The 22551-nt window shown below is 36.5% G+C and overlaps 3 protein-coding genes across 4 annotated transcripts; 1 reads left to right on the forward strand and 2 right to left on the reverse strand.

Moving 5' to 3' along the window:
- Positions 1–4465: 4465 nt before the first annotated feature.
- nemp1 (nuclear envelope integral membrane protein 1) lies at positions 4466–9396 on the forward strand. Of its 2 annotated transcripts, XR_007887689.1 has the most exons (10): positions 4466–4623; positions 5372–5493; positions 5644–5860; positions 5948–6020; positions 6118–6211; positions 6310–6424; positions 7039–7264; positions 7647–7823; positions 8077–8137; positions 8543–8681. XR_007887689.1 is itself a non-coding variant. In XM_051425291.1 (9 exons), exons 1-9 carry the CDS (start codon positions 4515–4517, stop codon positions 8700–8702), a joined length of 1293 nt encoding a protein of 430 aa, XP_051281251.1. In that variant the 5' UTR covers positions 4469–4514; the 3' UTR covers positions 8703–9396. The 2 variants fall into 2 exon arrangements, 1 of the variants encoding a protein (XP_051281251.1); XM_051425291.1 differs by lacking the exon at positions 8077–8137 and having other exon boundaries at positions 4469–4623; positions 8543–9396.
- A 2084-nt stretch (positions 9397–11480) lies between these two features.
- Positions 11481–16184, reverse strand: ormdl2 (ORMDL sphingolipid biosynthesis regulator 2). The gene is made up of 4 exons (XM_051425302.1): positions 16035–16184; positions 14028–14201; positions 12714–12865; positions 11481–12335 (listed from the first exon to the last, which is right to left on the reverse strand). The coding sequence occupies exons 2-4, from the start codon at positions 14199–14201 to the stop codon at positions 12200–12202; spliced, it is 462 nt and encodes a 153-aa protein (XP_051281262.1). The 5' UTR covers positions 16035–16184; the 3' UTR covers positions 11481–12199.
- Positions 16185–20731: 4547 nt separating this feature from the next.
- LOC127377373 (interleukin-23 subunit alpha-like) lies at positions 20732–22254 on the reverse strand. Its single transcript, XM_051425180.1, has 4 exons — positions 22048–22254; positions 21495–21596; positions 21175–21348; positions 20732–21060 (listed from the first exon to the last, which is right to left on the reverse strand). Exons 1-4 carry the CDS (start codon positions 22198–22200, stop codon positions 20893–20895), a joined length of 597 nt encoding a protein of 198 aa, XP_051281140.1. The 5' UTR covers positions 22201–22254; the 3' UTR covers positions 20732–20892.
- Between the last annotated feature and the right edge of the window lie 297 nt (positions 22255–22551).

Below are 22551 nucleotides of genomic sequence, written 5' to 3' on the forward strand. Positions count from 1 at the left end.
CTGCAATTTTTTTCCCACGTTAGGACATATATGAACTCTTTATTTATCACTGTGGGCATACTACAGCATTGTGTTTGGTAACTCTCAGTGACATGCAGCAGCAATAAAAAAAAAAAAAAGATATAAAGATATAAGTACAATGTATAATATGAAGAGTCTGGCCAAACTTTTCTATGCAAAGGCCCCAAAAGAGCATTAGCTCATCGGACGAGGCTCCCCTTTTGTAAGATGTGTTTAAAAACCCACTGACAATACTACTTATAGTATATTTCCTTACTTTTATTAATTTTATAATAATGCTTTCATTATCTTTCCTTAAATTTGCTGAAGCCCCACCTTGATGCCCCTGGCAGCCCCCAAGGAGGCCCCCGTCCCACTTTAAGAACCACTTCAATGGACTCAATCAATGACCACAGTTAGTCGGGCTGTAACCTGTAAGCTCATTGTCCCACAAACGTATCAGAAAAACAAACAACTGAGTAATTCACATCCCTGAGCATATCCTAATGGACAAATATCAGCGGTAGACTTTGTTCAGCGTAACATTTCACTGTGCACTGGTCTCTGTGTAAACAATGAAATAGTACTTTTATTTGACTGGTTTATGAATAAATGTGTGTGTTACAACTGGTGACACATATTTAGGGTTCAGCTTCATTCTCTCCGACCTCTAACCTCTTATACAGCAGCATTGACTGCATTACTACAGACGTATTTGAAAGTTTTCCCCGTCTGTAAACTGTGGGGCCACGGTGATAACAGCTGCGCCGTGTGGTTCAGCATGGCGCTTTAATGCCAGAGGGCGAAGGCAGAGCTGTACACTACGTAGTCTTGAGGGCCAGGGCGCCGTTTCCGGGGGAAGGCCCTAGACGCAGGCGTGAAAAAATTAAAAAAAGAACCAACGTGCAGAAGGTTGTGATGCATTTATGGTGAAACAGCTCGGTCGGGGTTAGAATTAACACCTTAGATAGGACTCTATCATGTTTTATCTACTATAGGGGCATCCAGGAGGGCACACTGGTGGCATTTTTTAGATCATGGGGGCAATAAGTGAATCCAAGGAAAGGAGGTAAAAGTGTAACTACCAAGATCGAGTGCAATACCAGCACCCTGGAACTGTGACACCCACATGATATTTGATCATAACATTTACAACCGTGCTTTTCATGCTATGACATGTTGGTTGTTGCCCCTCTTGGCTTGTTGTTGTGCAACTTATTTGAGCTACTTTTTTTTTTACCTGTACCCATTGTACTACCCTGGACTGTGTGAGGGTGCAGACAGTTTCAACCCGTATGGACATGTCCAATGAACAAGGGAGATCAGTATATCTGAGCATGCATATACTCAGGCAACCATTTATTATTATTGTTTTGCTTCATCTGTTTTTTATTGTATGTTGGTGGGTGTTTGTGTGTAGGTGTCTCTTATGTCTTCTGAACGCCCCACAGGGTTCAATCAGTGTTGGGTCCTCGTTCACTTTGAAAATAAATGATTTTAGGGAGACTCGTCCAATGCAACAATCAGTTACTGTAGCAGATACAGCAGCTTACATGGCTAAATGTTTCTGGCAAACTACTTTTAAATTGATTAATTTAAAGTTGCAATCACTTTTAGTTTTTTCAAATCAAATATTGCCACCAATTTACATAGTAATAACGTTTGATGGCTTCTTCGGTAAAAAAAAAAATGTCCTTGTTTTAATACTTTAGCTTACAGGTGGGTGTTTGTTTGTCTTTTTTCCTGATGTAACTAAGATAAGGTCAGTAGCTGCCACCTAGTGGTACAAGTGGTACTCAAGAAGATTATAAAGATGTAACGCCTCTGTCACTTGACTGCTCATTCTTGATACCTTAAAATCTATTTTAAGCCCTAATACTTACAGCCGACACTGTGTTTTCATAGGACAAATCCAATGGTAAACTTTTACAATAGGAGCTTATCTTTCAGCAGCCTCCGAATCTCTCCACGTATTTACTTACTCCACCAATGTCAAACTACAGGTGCTGCCAAAGGTACACAGTTTAGTTAAAGAGTTTCCATGTGGGCTCCACTATCTTAAAATTAACTACAAAAAAACTAATTTCAGTCACATCAGATTATTTTAAATAGAAAATCATGGACATTTAATTGACTGAAATGGGTAAAAGCTTTGCTTGTTTTATTTGTTTGAAACACACAAGTGCTACAATTGGTGCACCAGCAATAAACCTTCTTATCTGCATCTTTTTTCATTAAAGCACTTTGTGGCTGTATATAGAGATTAGAGATGTAGAGTGCTCTCCCATATAATAACAATTTCCTGATTATGGAAAAACATTTTAAATGCTGCAATGCATGTTGCCAATGAGGATGAAATAAAATTACACATCTGTTAGAGGTTTAAATTTGAAACTTAATGTTATTTATAATGTTAATGTGGCACCGTCAACCCCTGGGCTAAACAATACACGTTTCCATACACAATCACAGGACTGTAACCACAACTGTAGAAATACTGGGGTCATGATTCTCCCAGCAGAACCTCACCCATCTAAACAATTATATATAAAGTATGTATGTACAGGTATGTACTGTGTTATTCTCTTTTGTCTTTTTACTTCATTCTATTTTATTTAGTTATTTAATTTAAAAATATATATATTTCTAATACTTCTTCTTCTACTCTTATTGTTGAGTGTTGGTATTTATTATTTTTATATTTATCTTTATATTTATATCTTTGTATTATATTTATTTATCTATCACTTTGCTTTGTCTGTCAAAGCCCTTTGTAAACTTTGTTTTTAAAAAGTGCTATAAAATAAACGTAAATAATAAATAATAATAATAATAATAATAATTATTATTATTATAATAATCATATATTTTTTAAATAATATATTATTATTATTACTATTATTATTATTAGTAGTAGTAGTTGTAGTAGTGTGATATAAAAATAATAGTTAAAAATATAAATTGTTAATATATCAATATATTATTATTATTATTTTTATTCTTATTACGATTATTATTATTAGTACTATTGTTATTATTATTATTATTATTATAATTATTATTATTATGACTATTATTCTTATCATTATTATCATTATTATCATTATTATGATAATAATAACAATTATTATTATTATTATGACTATTATAATTATAATTATAATTATTATTATTATTATGACTATTATTATTATCATTATTATTATTATTACTATTATTATTTTTATTATTATTATTTGTATTATTATTATTACATTATCATAATAATTATTATTATTATAATTATCATCATTATAATAATTATTATTATTATTATCATTATTATTATTATCATTATTATTATTATTATTATTATCATTATTATTATTATTATTATAATAATAATTATTATCATTATTATTATTATTATTATTATTACTATTATAATTATTATAATAATTATAATAATAATAGTAATAATAATAATAATATAATACAAACAATAATGATATTGTTATTATTATTACTATTATATTATTATTATTATTATTGTTATTATTATCATTATCATTATTATTATTATTATTATAATTATTATAATAATAATTATTATTATTAATAATAATAATAATTATAATATTATTTTTTTTTTTTTTTTTATTATTAGTATTATTATTATTATTAGATTATTAGTATTATTTTTATTATTATTAGTATTATTACTATTATAATTATTATAATTATTATAATAATTATAATAATAATAATAATTATAATAATAATAATAATAATATTTTTTTACTATTATTATCATTATTATTACTATTATTATTATAATAATTATTATAATAATTATAATAATGATAATAATAATTATTATAATTATTATAATAATTATAATAATAATAATAATTATAATAATAATAATAATAATATTTTTTATTACTATTATTATCATTATTATTTATTATTATTATAATAATTATTATAATAATTATAATAATGATAATAATAATAATTATAATTATTATAATTATTATAATTATTATAATAATTATAATAATAATAATAATAATTATTATTATTATAATAATAATAGTCATTATTATTATTAAATTATTATTATTATTATTATTATTATAATAATATTATTATTATAATTATTATAATAATTATTATAACTATTATTATTATTATTATTATTATTATTATAACTATTATTATTATAATTATAATTATTATTATTATTATAACTGTTATTATTATTATTATTATTATTATAACTATTATTATTATTATTAGTATTATTATAATTATTATAATTATTATAATAATTATAACTATTATTATTATCATTATTATTATTATTATTATTAAATAACAGTCAGCCACTCGTAGAGACGTTGAACGTCCACCAATGATGACGACTTTCAGACATCTCACGCTGTGATTGGCTGAACGGCCTGTAACTCAACCCGCGCTGCCCGGACCGGAAGGGGCGGGACATACGACCTGAGTGATTCGGTGCTAGCATCATGGCGGGATGCATGAAAACGATAAACGGTCTGATGTCTGCAGCTGCTAAAGTAATGCTTCTCACGGCGCTGCTGGCCTGTTTACCTCCAACCTCCCAGCAGCATGCGGGTAAGGAGCAGAGTTACGAGGCCACAACAGACACTTTAATTAATAAAACACGCGTTTTAGTGTCGTTGCTCCGGCTAACTCTTGTTAGCTTTCAAACTGTACAGAAGTTGTTTGATGCTAACGCTCCTGCGGGTTAATCTATGACTATATCTCTTTATAACGAGTCTTTTACTGCAATTCAACTACTTAACTTTTACTTAATCTGTAAAAATAAACCTTAACGTTGCTGTAGTTGATGCCCCCGCCCCGCCCTTCAGGTCACTGTGCTTATCTGGAACAATGTTTATCTGTTTATCTGTTTAATCAATCAAATAAAGCTAAACAGACTTTGAGTTGTTGCATTGAATTAAATATAAAACCAATACAGACAAGTAATGCAGGTGTAAACACTCTGTAGAGTATCGAATCTGTGTTTCTTTGCAGCTGAAACTAAACGCACTCTTCACTGGTTGAGTGCCCAGCTGTTTTAGGAAGTGAAACAATATATATATATTTTATATTTTTAAAGAGTTTTGTCTTCAGTAGGAACCAATGGACGTGAGCCTGAGTGCCTGTACAGGGAAGGGAAGTCAGGAAGTATTTAAGGACGCACTAATGCTGTTATTTATATGATTTATCGACAATACAGAAGATGTATAATAATGTCAGCGTTATTAGTAAAATACTAGACTTGAGTTAACGCCTTTTAAGTAACAGATATCCTTTAACTTTGTTGTTCATGTCACATGCCTCCGCTTCTCCAACGCAGGTAACCAACATCCAGTAACTGACCTCCAGGATGGACAAACGTACGTCAGGTCAGGGTCCAACAAGTTCTGTTATACAAACTCTGTAGTGCCATCCTGGAGGCAAACATGGACACGGATTCAGGTGAGATTTAATATTAATAATAAGTTAATATTAAAAGTTTGTTATCGATCGATGTCCCCCCTTTAAAGCTTCATATGTTGTGATCTTTTAATAATTCCTGCTGGTGAACCTCGGTTGATTATGTCCGTAATAACTGAAGATTTCTGACAGGTCAGAGTTTGGAGTTCAAACGTGTTTAAGGTGGAAACTGTGGAAGGTGAGGAGGAGCTGCAGGAGCTGGACCGCTTCAGTTTCTGGGGCTGGTTTCAGAGCTTCTTACGCGAGCGGCAAAATGAAACTACTATTAACATCAACCTGTTCAGCAAGAAGACGTGCTTCAAGATCGATCCTGCTGATAAAACTCCGTACACCATCAAGCCCCTTCGTAGTGAGTGGAAAACAAATAAGCACAATACATTTGCTGGTTATTAATAGATGTTATACGGCCAACACAATCTTCTTTTCTGTCTTGCAGAGTTCGATATTTATCTGTTTTTGGTATTCCTCGCTGGAGCGCTGTTGTTCATCTTTGCAGACTCACTCAGCAGGTAATTCTTCTTCCTTAAGTGCCATTGTTAGGATTCAACAGGATAAGGATTTGTTGATAGATAATGTTTTTAACCATTTTGTCTCCCTTACATGAAGGAGTCAAGTTTTCTTCTACTCCGCCGGTGTGAGCACTGGCATGATCGCCTCTCTCATCATCCTCTTTTTCATTTTGGCTCGCTTTCTGCCAAAGGTAAGTAATTTCATCCTCAAATATTCATGATTTTACAAGTCAAATCACTTTATTGTCATACTGGATCATTGTACCATTTGTGTTTGCTGTTCCCGCAGAAAAGCCCTTTTTATGTGTTGATTGTTGGCGGCTGGTCATTTTCTGTGTACGCCATCCAGCTTGTCTGCAGGAACCTCAACATGATTCTGCGAGAACACTGGCATGTGGCATTAGGTACAGACCCTCCATCAACACAAACGTGATATAGACAGTGACCTCCTGGAATTGGAAACATCAGATTAAAACAAGACTCTTAATATAACATATTAAATAGTTCTGTTAAACTTCCCATATATTTGTCACCTTAAGACTTTTAACGTTACGTTAATGGACATCTGTTAAAGTTCTCATCACAGATTATTAGTCTGTAGTATGTAATGGTTACTTATGCATGCTTAAGTCTGCACACAGTTTACCGTCTGCCCCACTTTGAGGCTAGAGATTTGAATCAGTCAAGGAGGGACAAAATACAGTATGCACGGCCCTCATAGCTCATCTGGTCAGAATGCTTAGTTCTTGCTGCAGTGCTCATTGGTTCGAATCTGGCCCTTTGCTGTGTGTCACCCCCCCTCTCTCTCCCCCTTTCCTGTCTATCACTTAAGCTGTCCTGTCTAATAAAGGTGGGGGAAAAGCCCCAAAATATATTCGTATATATGTATGATGGGCTGCAGGACTTTTACAGAGACTGTAAATAAATGAGTAAATTCAGTATTTAGGCTTTTTGTTGCATACCTCTGCACTGGGTTAGTTCTTCTTAAACACTAAGTCTGTGTTTGTGTTTTTGTCAGGTTATGTATCAGTGGTGGGATTCATCAGTTTCGCTGTGTGTTACCGTTACGGTCCTCTGGTGGATGAGAAGAGCGTTAATATCCTGTCGTGGACGCTGCAGCTGTTTGGCCTGCTCCTGGTTTATTTAGGGATTCAAATTCAGCAAGTTTCCTTCGCCATCATTGTGGCCAGTTTGATCTCCAAGAACCTGGAGTACCCAGTCTTCCTGGTTGTTGTTGCATGGAGGTGGGTGTTCACAATCCTGACAGAAGGTGGCGTAAGAGTACAGTAATATATTATGTCCCACTTTTAAAACCGTTCATATGGTTCGTGTTACCTCATGTAGTGTCATGTAGCTCTGTGTCACAAATGTATTTTCTATTTGTTATTGTATGTAAAAGCTTTTGATACTCCACAAAATGATTTGATAATCTCTATACTATATTTTGGGTCATTTGTACTTTGAAAAGTTTTGCATGATGTGTGCTTATTTCTGTCCTTTACACAAGTTCACACTGCTTAAACTACTGAAACTCAATACAGTGAGATGGTAGTCTGTTATATTGCATTTTCCCTTTGTGATATTCATTTGGATTTTTTTATTAAGCACTTGCTGTGTTTTGTGCAGGAAAATCAGACGGTTCGTTCGCTGGAAGCCGGAGCCACGTCGCCTGTTGACTGAGGAGGAGTATCAGAAGGAGGGAGAGGAAGAGACTCGGCGTGCACTGGAGGAGCTGAGGAAGTACTGTAACAGCCCAGAGTTCAGCCCGTGGAAGGCAGTGTCCAGGCTTCAGTCTCCAAAAAGGTGAGTGTTGACATGTTCTGTCCACAAGTATATCATTTGTTAAATGTCTTTTAATGCTTGATTTATGCTCAGTCCGAGGCTTGGGTCAACAAAAACCGAAACCAGCCAAGTCTGATGATTTACATGTGAACTTGAAGAGATAATATTGTGATTCAATACTATTTCACCCCCTTGGAAGTTTTTTTAGTTTTTACCGCCTCACAACATTGAATCAGAGTGGATTTGTGTGGCTTTTTTTGACAATGAGCAACAGAAAAAGATGAGACCACAGCTGGTGCAGGTTTTGCCACAGTGCTGAGTCACCAAAGTTCCAGGTACAGTACACATGTATCTATGCTACAATCAATTGAAACCCCTTGACTACTACACACAGGTGCTCTCCATTCAACTAGTCACGTGACTCGGCTGCACCAGTGATGATATGTATGTGCCCTTTTCAAGTGGGCGAATACTTAAGCAAACAAATTGGTTTTTTTTGTTGTAATTAATCACTTTTGTAGAGATGTTTTCACTTTGACTTTAAAGGTTGAAAAAAAGCCACATTAAATCTACTCTGATTGAATTGTAAAACGATAACAAAACTAAGTAGGGTGAACACTTTTTATAGGCACTGTATTTTGTTGTCTAAATTAATAAATATACTGTAAACAAACTATAAAAAAAACTCCTTTTATATTACCGTGCCAATGAACATAGTGCTGTGAACATTTAATCAACAGGTTTGCAGATTTCATTGAAGGGTCCCCTCACTTGATGCAAAATGAGGTGTCCGTCCACGTGCAGGAATATGGCTTCGGAGGATCTTTTTTCGAGGATGAATTTTTTGACACAGACGACGAGGAAGACGATATCATCAAACCAATGATGAAACCAGAGTGAGACGGCACAGCGTTGGGAGACGTATGGAAAATATAAACAGTTGTCATTGCCTTTCAGAAAGGTGGCCGGAGAACAGCTCGCCATGGCTCCTGTGGACACTTCCGAGTGATTACTGTGGAGGCTGGATTAAGAAAAAGCCTGGATTGTCATGTCGGTCACAAGAGCCACCTGGCTTTCATTGAAAAAAAATCAATGACAATCGCAGGTCAGATCTGTTATCAGCATTAAAACAATGGTAAAGTGATTTGAAAAGACTGCACTAAAGGCAGATTGCTTCGTTTTCAGGGAACAAAAGCTTCTGTTAAAATTGAGGTTACAAATACAATGAAACTCAGTTATTGAGACTAGTTGGAGGTCAAAGCAATTGAACTTTTTACTGTGTGATGATAGTTTGTGTTGTCTTTAGTCATATTAGAGAAGGTTTCACGTTTTAATTTTCAAAAAAATGTTGTGTTAACAGCCTTTAGGCTCTAAATGGGCTCACTGCAATGGGAGCGTCCAGGTTGTGCAGCGCGTCACGTGATGCCTGTCCACTGCTCTGAACAGCAACAAGGTGGCTGGTGGTTACTGTTATAGCTTTCTGCTCGGGGAGGAAAAGTTCAGTCGAGTTTGTATTTCACTGTTTTCATTTTAATGGACATAAATCAGTGGAGGTTTCCCAATGTATTTTGAATAAAAAAAAACATTCTGTCAACATGGCTTTGATTTAATTATGTGACGCATTTGAAGCTAAAATTCTCTTTTTCTAAAGTGGTACCTAAACTATCTAAAGTAACTGAATACATTTTATTAAGTACAATTTTGAGGTGTTTTTCTATTTCCACCCAACTACATTTCAGAAGGAAATACTTTCTACTACATTTATCTGACATAAAACTAGTTATTTTGCTACACACAAAATATACGATCCTTTTATATTTGATGCAGTGTTACAGATAAAACTACCCAACAGTATATAAATAGTTAAAAACAGGTTTACTACAAGCAGCTACAACATAAAATTCCAGTCACGTATCTATAACTATATCTATATAACTTCAACTTTTAAAGACTTTAAGTACATTTTGCTGCTAATACTTGTGTACTTCTACTTGAGTAAAACTTTCAATGAAGGACTTATTTTGACTTGAAGGTACTGCTACATTTACTTAAGTGAAAGATCTGAATACTTTTACCACAAGATTATTTTATTGATTTGATATTTGCATCTACAGCAGCAGCTAATGTCTTTCATGTTCTATTTATTATTTGGGCTATTAAAGGTTTTTAATAAAACAAGCAAAATGACATCAGAAGTTCCCACAGTTCACAATGTCTCCAAATAGCTTGTTTTGTCCAAAATAATTTACAAAAACTCAAAAATATGAAGTGTGCAATGGAATAAAACATAAAAAAATGAAATATTATCCTTGTATTTGAGATGCTGAAATGTTTGAGATGCATATTTGCTAATTACTTAATTTTTTATCAATATTGCTTTCGATCATTTGACTTCACAACTAGTCATTTCAGCACTATTTGCACAGCATTAGAGAGACTATTAAATAAATTACCAGTGGGAGGAAGATGATCGTGGACTTTACAAGCAGCAGAGGGCTGAACTGTATCAAACACAAACGTGCAGAATCTGCATTTGATTTTAACAGCCACAGTTTACAGTTTGAATCTGCCTATTTCAGAAATGAATCACTGTCAGCGTTATGAATGACATCTTTTGTTTTTCCTCAGTTACCAAATGAAACAGCATTTTACTTTAAAACCCCCTATGTGACTTTTTCCTGTCTATTGGACCTTTGTCTTCAAATCTTATGTGGAAATATGACTTATCTTCTCTGAAGCCTTTGGAACATCTACCACCTGCACCAAACTAGAAACTTCTGACCTTTTCTCATATCTGCACATTACCGTTGACGTCTCCTTTCATATAATTTACCATGTAAATCTGTTAAAAATCTAAAGTTAAAATAAAATAAGTGATGGCATACACTGCATGTGCCACACTCCTGCACACAGAAAGCTCTCAGGTTTAAATACACATTACAATACAGTACAGTGTTCTAGCACCTCTCATCAAGGTTTACTGAGTTCACATTAAATTTAAAGTGGAAGCAGAACTGGGAAGAAAAAAAAACTGCAGCCGATGACCAAATTTGCTGTTCAAGCGAGATAGCGTTATCTTAAATCAAGTAGCTTTCAGTATATGTTGGAGAAAAAAAACCAACATTGTATTCATCCTTTCGCTCCCACTCTTCGGTTTCAGTGAGCCATATCTGATGACATTTAGCCCACCTGCCTTCTGCATCCCGCCACCGGCTTCTTTACATGAATGTGACTGTCCTCGCAGGATCTGAAGGCAGGGAACACCCCAATAAAAGTTACAAATGACTACACTCGATTACACAACATGAAACAGCTGATGTTGCTAACACTATTTGCATATTTCCCAGGCACAGGCTGGCATGAGCAACAGTGTAATCAGATTCACATGTTGCTGCATTTCCTACGAATTACTTCCCCAAAACACAAACACAAACAGGGAAACCTCGCTGCGATGCAAACACGACCACATCATATGCGGAAGGGGGGGAACCCCTCGGATGTATGAGCATATTGCAAACACTGTGACAGCCCCCCCATGGTGGCTTCATGTAAAGTGTCTGGAGTTCCCCACAGCTTACACACTCACCCACATTTGATAACTTGATTCTTACAGACCTCCACACAAAACGATTGTGCAGTTTTCACCATGTGGAATAAAAAGATGATAAAACAACCACGTGTGTACACCGTGTAGCTCTCACTACTCATTTTATAAGCTGGAAAAGACGTCCAGCTTTTGTAAAGCAAACGGTAAAATTACATGATTACGTGTATCATAGCAAAACAAAGATTGCAGTGTTTTATTGCAGGCGTGTAAATGCATACTTGCGTGTGAATTCCTTCATAGTAAATCAAGAAAAAAAAAAAAAAAAAACGTGAAAGAAAATGGAAACCTGTGCAAGTGTTATGAGAACATGAACCACACTGCCACGATGAATTCGCAATGAACTCATTCACATTTATGGCAATAACCAGGCACAGTTTTACAGACGTGCAGCCAGTGCAGTTTGTAACAGGGAAAGCTACATCTGAGACGGAGGGTGACGACATTTAAAAAATGATGAATAAAAATTGGAAAGCAGTGCAGTTCAAATTTGCTCTTTCTTGAAGCCAAGAGCAAAGTGCCAGGCTTTTGATAACCATACATCAGGAATGTCAGTAACGACAATTACTTTCATGAAACAGCAGCAGTGCATTTACGTTTTTTTTTTTTTTTTTCCCTCAGGCTGCAAGAGGCAGCACAAACTGCAACTTTCATATATTACTCCACACAGTCTGTACAGATAAAGACAAACTGAAACTGGTTCTCTTCTCCTCAACCTCTAAACATAAAAAAAAGTTCAGCAGAAAACAGAAAACTACAAGTCCAGTGTTGCTGGTTAAAATCCAGTGTTCAGTCAGTATTTGTTGATCCCAAATATCCGTACTCCGTGAAACTGAGGCAACTTTGGGAGGAGGACACTAAGGAGGGAGCTTGTGTTGATGAGGAAATGCGTGGGATCGTATTTTGTGTAGAAACTGGCGAGAATATACCTGCAGAGAGAGAAAAGTGTCGATTTATATTTCATTTTTGAACACCAAAAACACTCAAGACAAACAGTCGTATACATATACATAATCAAACAGGGAAAAATACACCATTCAAGTGATAACACACTTTATTCTGCAATGCTTCTGGTCTACATGATAAAGTTTATCACGGTTTCTGTCTCAGTTCTCTGAAGGTGACGTTAATGATGTAGATCAGTGTGAAAGTAGTGTAACAAGAAGGTGAGAAGGTTACCAAACAACCTGAAAAAGTGAGTCAAAAACTGTCTTCCTCTACACGCTGATCTAGCCATCATAAAGAAAGAGAAACTGTTACCATCACTGCAGATGACTGTTTAAATAAAAAGCTGCAAACACACTTACAGAACAATCGGTGAGATAGTGAGGAATTTGCGTGAAGATGTGAACTGGACGCCGTAGTCCATCTGTTCCCAGTGCGTGAGCAGGCGAGCTTTGCCTTGGTCTGGCGTCTCAAAGGGAGTGCCCTTCACTGTGTGTAGAAACAGGTACATCACCTGCACAGGACAAACCACAAAGAAGAAATAAAACAAATACTACCAGCCACAAAGACAGATGAGTTTCCATACTGTTTGTACTCTTTTCAAGAAGTAATCCTCAGAGATCACTGGATCATTAGCTGACAGCCAGGACTCAAACTCTCAGTATCAACCACTGCAAAGATGCCGTATTTATGTTTAGGCCTGACACATACTTAACCATTTATATACAGAGCTGTTGCAATTCCAATTTTTAATTTAAGTTTTTAATTTTTGATAATGAAACCAAAGGAACATTTCACATAATGTATCTACAGGGTTTCTCATCAACCCAGTATAATAGAACAACTATACTCTTATAAAGAGGCAGTAGAAAGCAGAGCTGAGCGTTTTCATAAGGAAGTAGGAAAGTGTAACAAAGTGTTTATCAGGATTTCAGTGCTGATAAATTGATATTTTACATACTTCAGATAAAGATTAATAGGGGTTGGCGATATGAATAAAGCCTGTTTTACAGTATACGTAATCTTATTATGATATCAGTATATATTGTGATATAGTAGATTTCCTGGAAAGTCAATCAAGAAATTGTTAATGGATAAAAGAAGCAGACAGTATTAATCAGTGTAAGGCAAAAATCAGAAAGACAGAAATCTCAAATTAAAAGGAATAGTTTTGTGAAATATTCTTATTTGCTTTCTTGCTCAAATCTGTCTCAGGAGACTAGTTTAAACTAAGGTTAAGGAAATCAGCCTACCAGCACCTCTTAAGCTAAACTACTCCACACATTGTGGTTTTTAATATGTAAAACTACAACTTATTGTTGTTTTTTTTGTACAAGATTAAACAAATTAGATATAAAATATGAATTGACAAGCTTTAGAGGTGCTCATTAGGCGGATATTTTTAACTTATGCACAGATCCAGGCTAGCTGTGTACACCCTGTTTCGTGATCTCTTCAAAATTAAAGAAAAAATAGGTGAGAAAACTGATCCTGAGCCAAAAAACGTGTGGTGAATAAAGCAAAGCCAAAATGTCAAACTATTCAAAACAGAGATATACTGCATGATAAATATCATCTTACTGCCCACCCCTAAAAGTAAACACAGACATGTAATAAATTATTAATGTAAAGAGCCTAACGACTCAGCCCATGGACATGACATGATTTGGACTGACCAGGTTGTGGATGACGTTGGTAAGGGTCCAGACGAGCGGCACAGTGAAGAAAGGAATGCTGAGCAGAACGATGTGCAACACGACGGTCAGCAGCAGGTAGGTGAGCCATATTCCTCTGCTGTTCATCACCCTCGTGTTGGGGTTCACCTCACTGTGAGCTACGCCCACGTTCATCTACAACGCAGAGAGAAACAGAGCGTAAGGGTTCAGGACGGGAGGAAGAGGTGGGGTCTGTTGAGGCACCCGCAGACCTTTTAATCCCCCTGTGGCTGCAGACACTGCTGGGTGATATACAGCTGAAAAATGGATCGCAATAAAATGTTTAATTTCAGTCAATATCAGTGCTTATTGTGGGTTGTTTCCTGAGATGTAGGTTGTGACTGACGATATATGATTCACTAATCGCACGCTCCCATTTATCAAGGGATATGTAAGGCTGTTTATGAGCCGGGACTTTCGTTCATTATGTGCTTTCAAGGCGGTTTGCATTAAATGCATCTCTGTGCAACTTTCGATACTCTTATGAACAGTTTTCTTATTGCTATTGATGAAGATTTTTAGGAAACTTCCTTACTCTAGATATCCTGCTTCTCAAACACATTAACAACCAGGAGAACCAACTTATGAGAACATACGGTAAAATTACTGGCAGCGACGAGGTTGATCTGCTGAAATTAAGTTATTAAAATCAACATTTCCGATAAAATTGCGACAATGCAGAACTCTGCTTTACTTTCATACCATCCCCAAACAATACACACGTGGAAGTGGAACATATACAATAGTTACAATCATTACATTGTAGTTCAAGTTCATGTTTGTGGTTTTGTTTATTTCAGTGTTTTAAGTTATTTCTATGCACTTCTTTAAACGTCCTGTTAGGCGGGCCGACTGGCAGAAATTTAAATATAATACGCTTTTATTAGTGTGTAATCACCTGTAAATAACAAGGCAAGCAAATATTGACATACGTGAACGCCCCCCCTTTAAAGTCTCCATCCGTCCTACATCCACTCTGCAACTGTTACATTACAATATAAAGGACCAGTGTGTAGGATTTAGTTAACTGAACACTGCTCGCGTCTGTATTTGACAACCTGGGAACGGGCTGTGAAGTGTGTAGAAAGAAAGAGTCTAGAGCCAGTGTTTTAGTTTGTCCGTCCTGGGGCTACTGTAGAAACATGGCGGTCCAACATGGCGGACTCCGTAGAAGAGGACCCCCTCCCTCTGTAAATACTAACAGTTCATTCGAAGATAACACAACAATGATTATTACTTTCAGGTGACTACACACTAATAAAAACATACCTATGGATATTATATTCATTAATACTTTGTCTAGATCCGCCCCTGCTCTTGCAGCTGTTACATCACAATTAATCAATAATCAATAATCAACAACAATTGCTATAAAGTTTAATTGATCATGCGAATACTTTATATAATTGTACATTTAATATTTTAGGGGCAGATATTTTCCACTGTTACACATTAAAGCATAAAAATAAATAATTATAAGAATTATATCGACTCTCTGGAAAGGGGGGGGGAGAGAGACTCCGCCCGACTGAATTGTTCTGGGTGACTAAACATGCGCTTCCTCTCACAGGACTACCATCATTCAGCTAACGTTACATCTAAGTTAGCAGCAACGTTCACACACACACACACACACACACACACACACACGATACACACACGATAAAAGCCACAATAAAGTCGTAATAACGTTAATATTGTACGATAACACGACAGTAACCGTCGGCAGTTAACGTCGGATAACGTTCGCGACGGAAGCTAACCGTTGAGCGGCTATCTACAGGTTGACGAGCTAACGTTAGCTCAAAGTGACGCTGACGGTTGGTGCCAGGTTGCAGATCGACGCGTTTCTACCGACGGGGGGAGAGTTGGATCACTTTCTCGGGGTGTCAGTCGAGATAAATTAGCCTCGCCCGGGCGGCATTTTGAGGTTTTAAAACTTCACATTTCAACCGGAGCAAACTTTACCTTCCTGTGTTGTCGTAGCTCACCAGGAAATTCCTTGTTTTGTCTTTAACCCCGCCTTCGTTAGGTTTGGGCTGGTTCCACCGCTGCGGCGGACATCTGTCAAAACTCCAGCCCCGTCCTCCTGTCCTCATCAGCGGCAGGTAAACAGGTGAGGTGAGTGGTGGTGGTAGAAACTGCCCTTGCAAGAAATCCCCCTCCCCCCCCTCAAAAAAAAAAAAAAATATATATATGAGCAATAGTTTAATATCAGAGTTAATTCCCTTGTAACTACAAAATGTCATCACAATAAAGGGATTTAAGTTTCACTCTCCAGCACAACACTTTCACTTCGGCTTTAAGCTTGTTTTTTTTTAAATATTTTTGCCTCTCAGGTGGAGTTTAAAAGGGAAGAATATTACATCCTAGGTTGGGTTATTAATGCAACACAAATAACAACCAAAATTGTATTTAGAAATTAAATTAAATTGATATAAATGACTACTACTGAAGAAATGCACCACAAACAAAATGTCAACAGGCTTAAAGGTCAGCAAACTGCAGGTACTGGGGGGGGTTTGGTACAAAAGTGCTTTGAAGCCGGTGGTGGAAAGTACTTAAAGGGCGTATATCTGGTGATATTCTGTAATTTTTGCAATCGTATATCATACTAGTAAGTATTGTGTGTCTGCAGGCACGGACCCTGATGTAGAGTCCCTCTGTCCCACAGAGCTCCATTGTTGTTCACACGCCATTAGAAACACATGAATAAACCAGTCTGTTGCACTGGGTGACATTATCTTTCATTACAGTCAACGTGGGCACTGTCGTTTATTTGTGAGTCCCATCTCAGATGTACCACTCAGCCACCAAATCCACAGCAATCCCCGATCAATCTAATCTATTTACTCCAGCTTGGGTAACTAAACTACCCAGTTAATCATGATTATTGTTTTAAAACTTGTTTCTTGATTTCAGGCTATTCAATTCGGGGACTACAGATGGAAACTAGCCTTTGGTGAACCGTTTAGTAATATGAGAAATGAATAAATATAAGAAACTAGACTTGAAACTGTGTATTTGGTAGCCAGATTAGATTTACATCTTTAGTGGGAAGCAGTGCCACAGAAGTTATGTTACGTAAATTAAGAGATAGATTAAGGTCCTTGTTGGTTTCGATCTTTTGGATGGATCTTTCCCATTAATCGACCATGTTGTGCAGCCCCTGGCTTTGGGCTGTTAGGGGGTTAAGGGTCAGGAAGAGCGTGTTTTTGTTGTTGCTCCTAACAGGTTAATCCAGCCATGCTTCTACTCCACTACATTTCAAATATTGTGTTTTTTTTTTTTCTCATCTCACTTTTATGTAACATCTGAATATATATATTCAGATTGGATATACAAACCACATCATCATTTGCTGATGTATGAAAACAAGATGAAGGCTGTTGCCGTGCAGGGTGAGCGCTGAGATCACTTCCCTCTACCACGAGCGGTCTGTGGAGAAATTAAAATAAGGAAGTGATGTAAAATTCACATTACACCCATAGATTATATGTGCTGGACGTCTTGAGGAACTTGCTTGCTGGTTTGCTGAATCAGGCGTTTATTGAAACACATTTTAAAGTATACATTTTATATTTATTCATATATATTTATGGGCCTTGAGTTGAGAGGGTTTTGTTAACTGCTGTTTCCGACAGTTTATAAACAGGATAGATTTAATTATAAAGGTAATTAAAATGAGCTTCACCTCAACCACCTACAACAATGAAAACCGTCTTCATCAGTCGAATTATATAACATACAATGTATAATAATATAACAAAGGAGAATTCTGCACAATAATTTCAATACATTTTTAATAATGATACTTAAGTATAATAACGCAAACTCATAAAAGAGTATTCCTACGTTTACTTAAATCTACTTAAAGTATATTTCCACCACTGATCGTAACCTCACAGCCCACAATTATTGATACCTAAAATGTACCTTAGTTTGTTTTTTCGGTAACCCTTTATTTTGATAGTCTGCCTACAGATCTATGTCCGTTTATATAGTGTATTTGTACCTTTTCAGCTGTTTCACATTGTCTGTGGATAGAAAGTGGTTTTCATGAACGTACTCTAACCAAAGCCTAACCACAGTGGTGTAATGTGTAAGACCTGTACAAATGCATCTGTAGGCGGACTATCCAGATAAAGTGTTACGTTTTTTTTACTTGCATATAGATAAATATCAGCATAACTATACATGCAAAAGGAGCAGTTATATATATATGTGAAATGACTAATAGGGGGGTGGGCGATGGATAAATCTGTTACGGTATATTAAAGAAAGTAACCACATGGAAATGTCTGCTGTCAAGTGAACTAAATACATGCCAAATGAAGGCGCCGTATCACCCTGATGTAGGAAACCAGTGTTGCCTTAAAGCAGAACTGCTCATTGATTTGCAACGTTGCATAAAATTACTAAACGGAAACCGAAATAATTAAATGCTTTCACCGTCTGTAAACCTCTGGCACAATCTTTTTCACCCCCAGTGGCTCAAATGCACAAATCAAAGCATTCTTCACTTGAACATCGTGCTTCGTAGTCAATAGTGGGAGTATGGAGACAGGATGTCGCTCTCAAACTCAAACACATCCTTATGTACAAGTAGACGGGTTTTTCTGGTGTACAAGTTGAAATAAAGTAAACAGCTTTTAGTTGCAGCTCAAATTTCTCAGAATAAACAGCAGTGGTTAGAAACAGAAAAATCAAGCATGGAAATTACATTTTAAATTAAATCTATGTTGGTTTTGATAGACGGTATGAGTAACGTAGAGGGGAAGAATATCTTCGACCGCCCCAAATGACTAATGCACAGGGAATGAAAACAAAAACACGCTGTTACCGGCACGCTGGCCAGATTACTTCCCCGTGGCGTGAACAGCATGTAGAAAAATGTAACAAGGAAGTGACGTAAACTTCACATTACGAATGACCCTTGGATTGCACATACTGGACATCAGGAGGAACTTTGGCTTGCTGACTCGAGCATTCACAGAAACATTTTTATTGTATGTTTATATTTATGGGCCTTGAGTTGTGATTGTTTTATGAACTGTTGTTTCTGTGAACTCTCTTCGGTGAACCTTTAAAGGTCCAGTGTGTAACACATTTAGGAGGATCTATTGGCAGAAATGAAATATAATATTCATAGATAGGGTCTTTTCACGCAGTTTCTCCTACACAGTTAAAGTAGTAGTTTGTTTGCGATCTGCAGCTTCACCGCTAGACGCCAACAACTCCAGCACACCGTTTCCTTTAACTTCTTTTCTACTACCATCATCTGGATCAGGTTCACATCTCACACAGCACCATAAATGTTGACTTACTGTAACCTGCTCTTGCATCACCCTCACACAAACAAACTACAGTAACACTGCACATCACTTTTTTTTTAATGCTTACACAATAACACAATAAAGCAGAACAAATATGTTTATCCTGACATCACCTTCTGGTCACTTCACCCTGACCACCAAAGATAAAAAACAGAACTTCAACTTCAGCATTTCTTTTCATATTTCTTTGTTTTTCTTTACAATGAGCATTACAGCCGCATAGGGCCGCTTGTGCTTCTTGTTATATTTGCTTATTTAATAGGGATGATGCAATTTAACCTGCAAAGCATTAAACTGATGCCGATTGTCCAAATTTGGATCTGCGATGTAGGTATTTTATTCTACAGTTACCTCTCGCCATGCTGCTAGTTTCTCTTGTCTTTGGATTTATCTGGGAAGAGGCTCTGGGGCTGGACTACTTATATGTTTGGAAATAAAAAACTCTCAAAGCTAAGCAGATTATATCTGTTTAGTATGCCACCAGGCAGGCTTTTTGTACATTATTTTCTTGTATATATTACAAGAATTATATATTGTTCTTAAACTTTTATTTTATCTATGCGTTTATTTCATTTTGTTTGTGCATCTTTGATCATATCACTTTCGTATCTTACTTGTAAAGCATTTTGGGAAGTCTGTTTTTTTAGATAAATGATTTCCTCTTCTGAGGAAGGCCATGACACATGTCCATCAGTAAAGTTTGGAGTTTTTAATCTTCAAAGATAGGATTCCTGTGGACAGGACATGATGAAAGGATGAATGAATTCTGCATATTAAGTCACTCGGAGAACAAACTTCCTTGTTGAGCAATCCGGTACCTTTACACTTAGCTCACTGCTACTTCCTCTTCCCCTTTAAATGTGACACCTTCCTTTTTTTTTGCCTCGAAGCACTATTGGAGTAACATTGCATCACCAGAGTGTGAGAGCGCTCGAGTGAACACATCTGCTGTACTAAACAGACTGGGAGGAAGTATGCAGGAAGTTGTGCCTCTCTGAAGAGCAGCAGGAATCTTTCAGGAAAGCACAGCTTCCTCCTTATATCAACATGTTTGTCGGGGTGTTGTTTTTGGAATTCATTCAAAGAAAATAGTTCTCAGTGCAGGTAACTTCCTAACCTTCCTTAATAAGGCAATATGTATCATTAATGTTTTCAGTGGAAGGAACATGAGAGACACTATGACATAATGTACGAACCACAACACATATGATGATGAAAGTCATATTGTTTATTATGAACATTGTATTTATTCTGCATACAAACAAATACCAATTTCAATAAATAGCAATAAATAAATACAATAAATATGATTTGAATAAATATGTTAGATAATAATTCCATTGGAAATACACTGCATGTATACATTGTAGAAATGAGTGGAAATACTGTTGTAGATACATAGTCAGCTGCTGAAGGCTGTACAAAAGACTTTGATCAATGTGATCAAATAAAGGATGATAGTACGATTCATGTCAGCGACATCTCATGTTCTACAAGCATTTCTGAGCAGAGCCATCGGCGTGATGAGCCGGGTCACCGACGGCAAAGACCCGAGCGGTGAGGATGGAGAAGGAGAAGAGTCTGTCCAGGGTGTAGCGGCAGAGCAGATTCTGCTCCCAGCGAGGCATCATGGGATGAGTCTCTTCATTACTGATGTGCTGTGGAATCAGAAAACACCATTAAAACTTTTGGTCAGTTTTTTAAACCGAGCCACGAGTTAACAAAGTCAAACACTAATAAATTCTGCACAGCCCTCTGAGGGGAAAGCTTACCTTGTGGGGATTCACTCCTGTAATCGCATTCACACATTTGCTCATATCTGTGTGCAGTTTGTGCATCGCTGGCATCACTTTGCTGGCAAACCTTGCACAGCTGGAAAATTGCTCAAGCCTCTTCATTAAGGAGTTGTAGCTCATTAGGACATCGTGTATCTTGCTAATGCATGGCTGAGGAAGGAGGCGGAAAAAAAAACCACATTTAAATCAGGAACTCATTGTTTATGTTGAAGAAGTCCATTATATGTATTGTTTCCCCCATTAGTTTCTATTGTCACTGATATGATATTTGTTGAATATTGGTATTTGATTCTTACCTCAGACTTCTGTCTGAGGCTCTCGGGATCACACATGTCTTTAGCCTCCATCCAGACAAGATTGGTGGTGAAAGTACCCATATGTTTGGATCCATTTCGTGCCTACAGACAATTTGAGACAAACATGCTCAGTACACTGCCACAATATGTGAGATAATAAAGACATCAAGCAATAAATGTTGGTATATACAGCAAATTTAAAGTTCAGTATTCCTCATTATGCCAGTGTTGATGTGGAAGTGGAGTTAATTTATCACTAATGATGTTTTCAAGCAGTCTGTAAGTGAGGTTCTGAAATCTTACCAGTCCGCACTTGTCAAATTAAAGATTATATATTATATAAATAGAGAGATACTGCAGGCAATAAACACTTAAAGATGTGTTTAAATACATGCTTCAACGTATCATATTTAAAAATAAATTATAAAAGCTTTAATAATAATTTATAAAAAAAACACAATTTGAGTGAAACACATATTCCAGAGGCTGTATGGAAATTGGGTGTATTTTGCATTAATAATTCCAAATAAATGTTTAAAAAACAACTACATACCTCGACTGATACACCTTTGGCAAGGTGATTAAGCTCCAGAGAGCTCCTCTGTACAGCCGCACATGCATCGTGCAGGCTGTGGCCGGCCGGAGCGCAGGATGCAGCCGAGAAGAGCAAGAAAAGAGCAGCAAAAGTCGCGAAACAAAAATCCATGATGAGTTTCAGTGAGTTTGGAGCTGTGGCGGTGTGAGCTCGTCCCTGTGAGTGAGTGAGTCAGTGAGTGAGTGAGTGAGTGAGTGTGGATGCTCCTGCCTTTAAATGTTTTGAATAAGCGCCACTGATCACGTGAAAGGGTTTTCCTCAGGTAAGTTCAAGCCGAGTGCATTTTTCACGGAAGACCACGAATGATGTCACTATAATTGCATTATATTAGGCAATTGTCAGTGAATACGAAAACAAAAAAAGGAAGAAAAGCACAATGCTCGCCTGTTGTAATCACAAAGTGAACAATATTTACCTCGAATCATCATGAACAAACTTTTTATATATATCTCTGCTTTATGA

Source organism: Dicentrarchus labrax, unplaced genomic scaffold (assembly GCF_905237075.1).
Source record: "Dicentrarchus labrax unplaced genomic scaffold, dlabrax2021, whole genome shotgun sequence".
Lineage (NCBI taxonomy): Eukaryota > Metazoa > Chordata > Actinopteri > Moronidae > Dicentrarchus > Dicentrarchus labrax.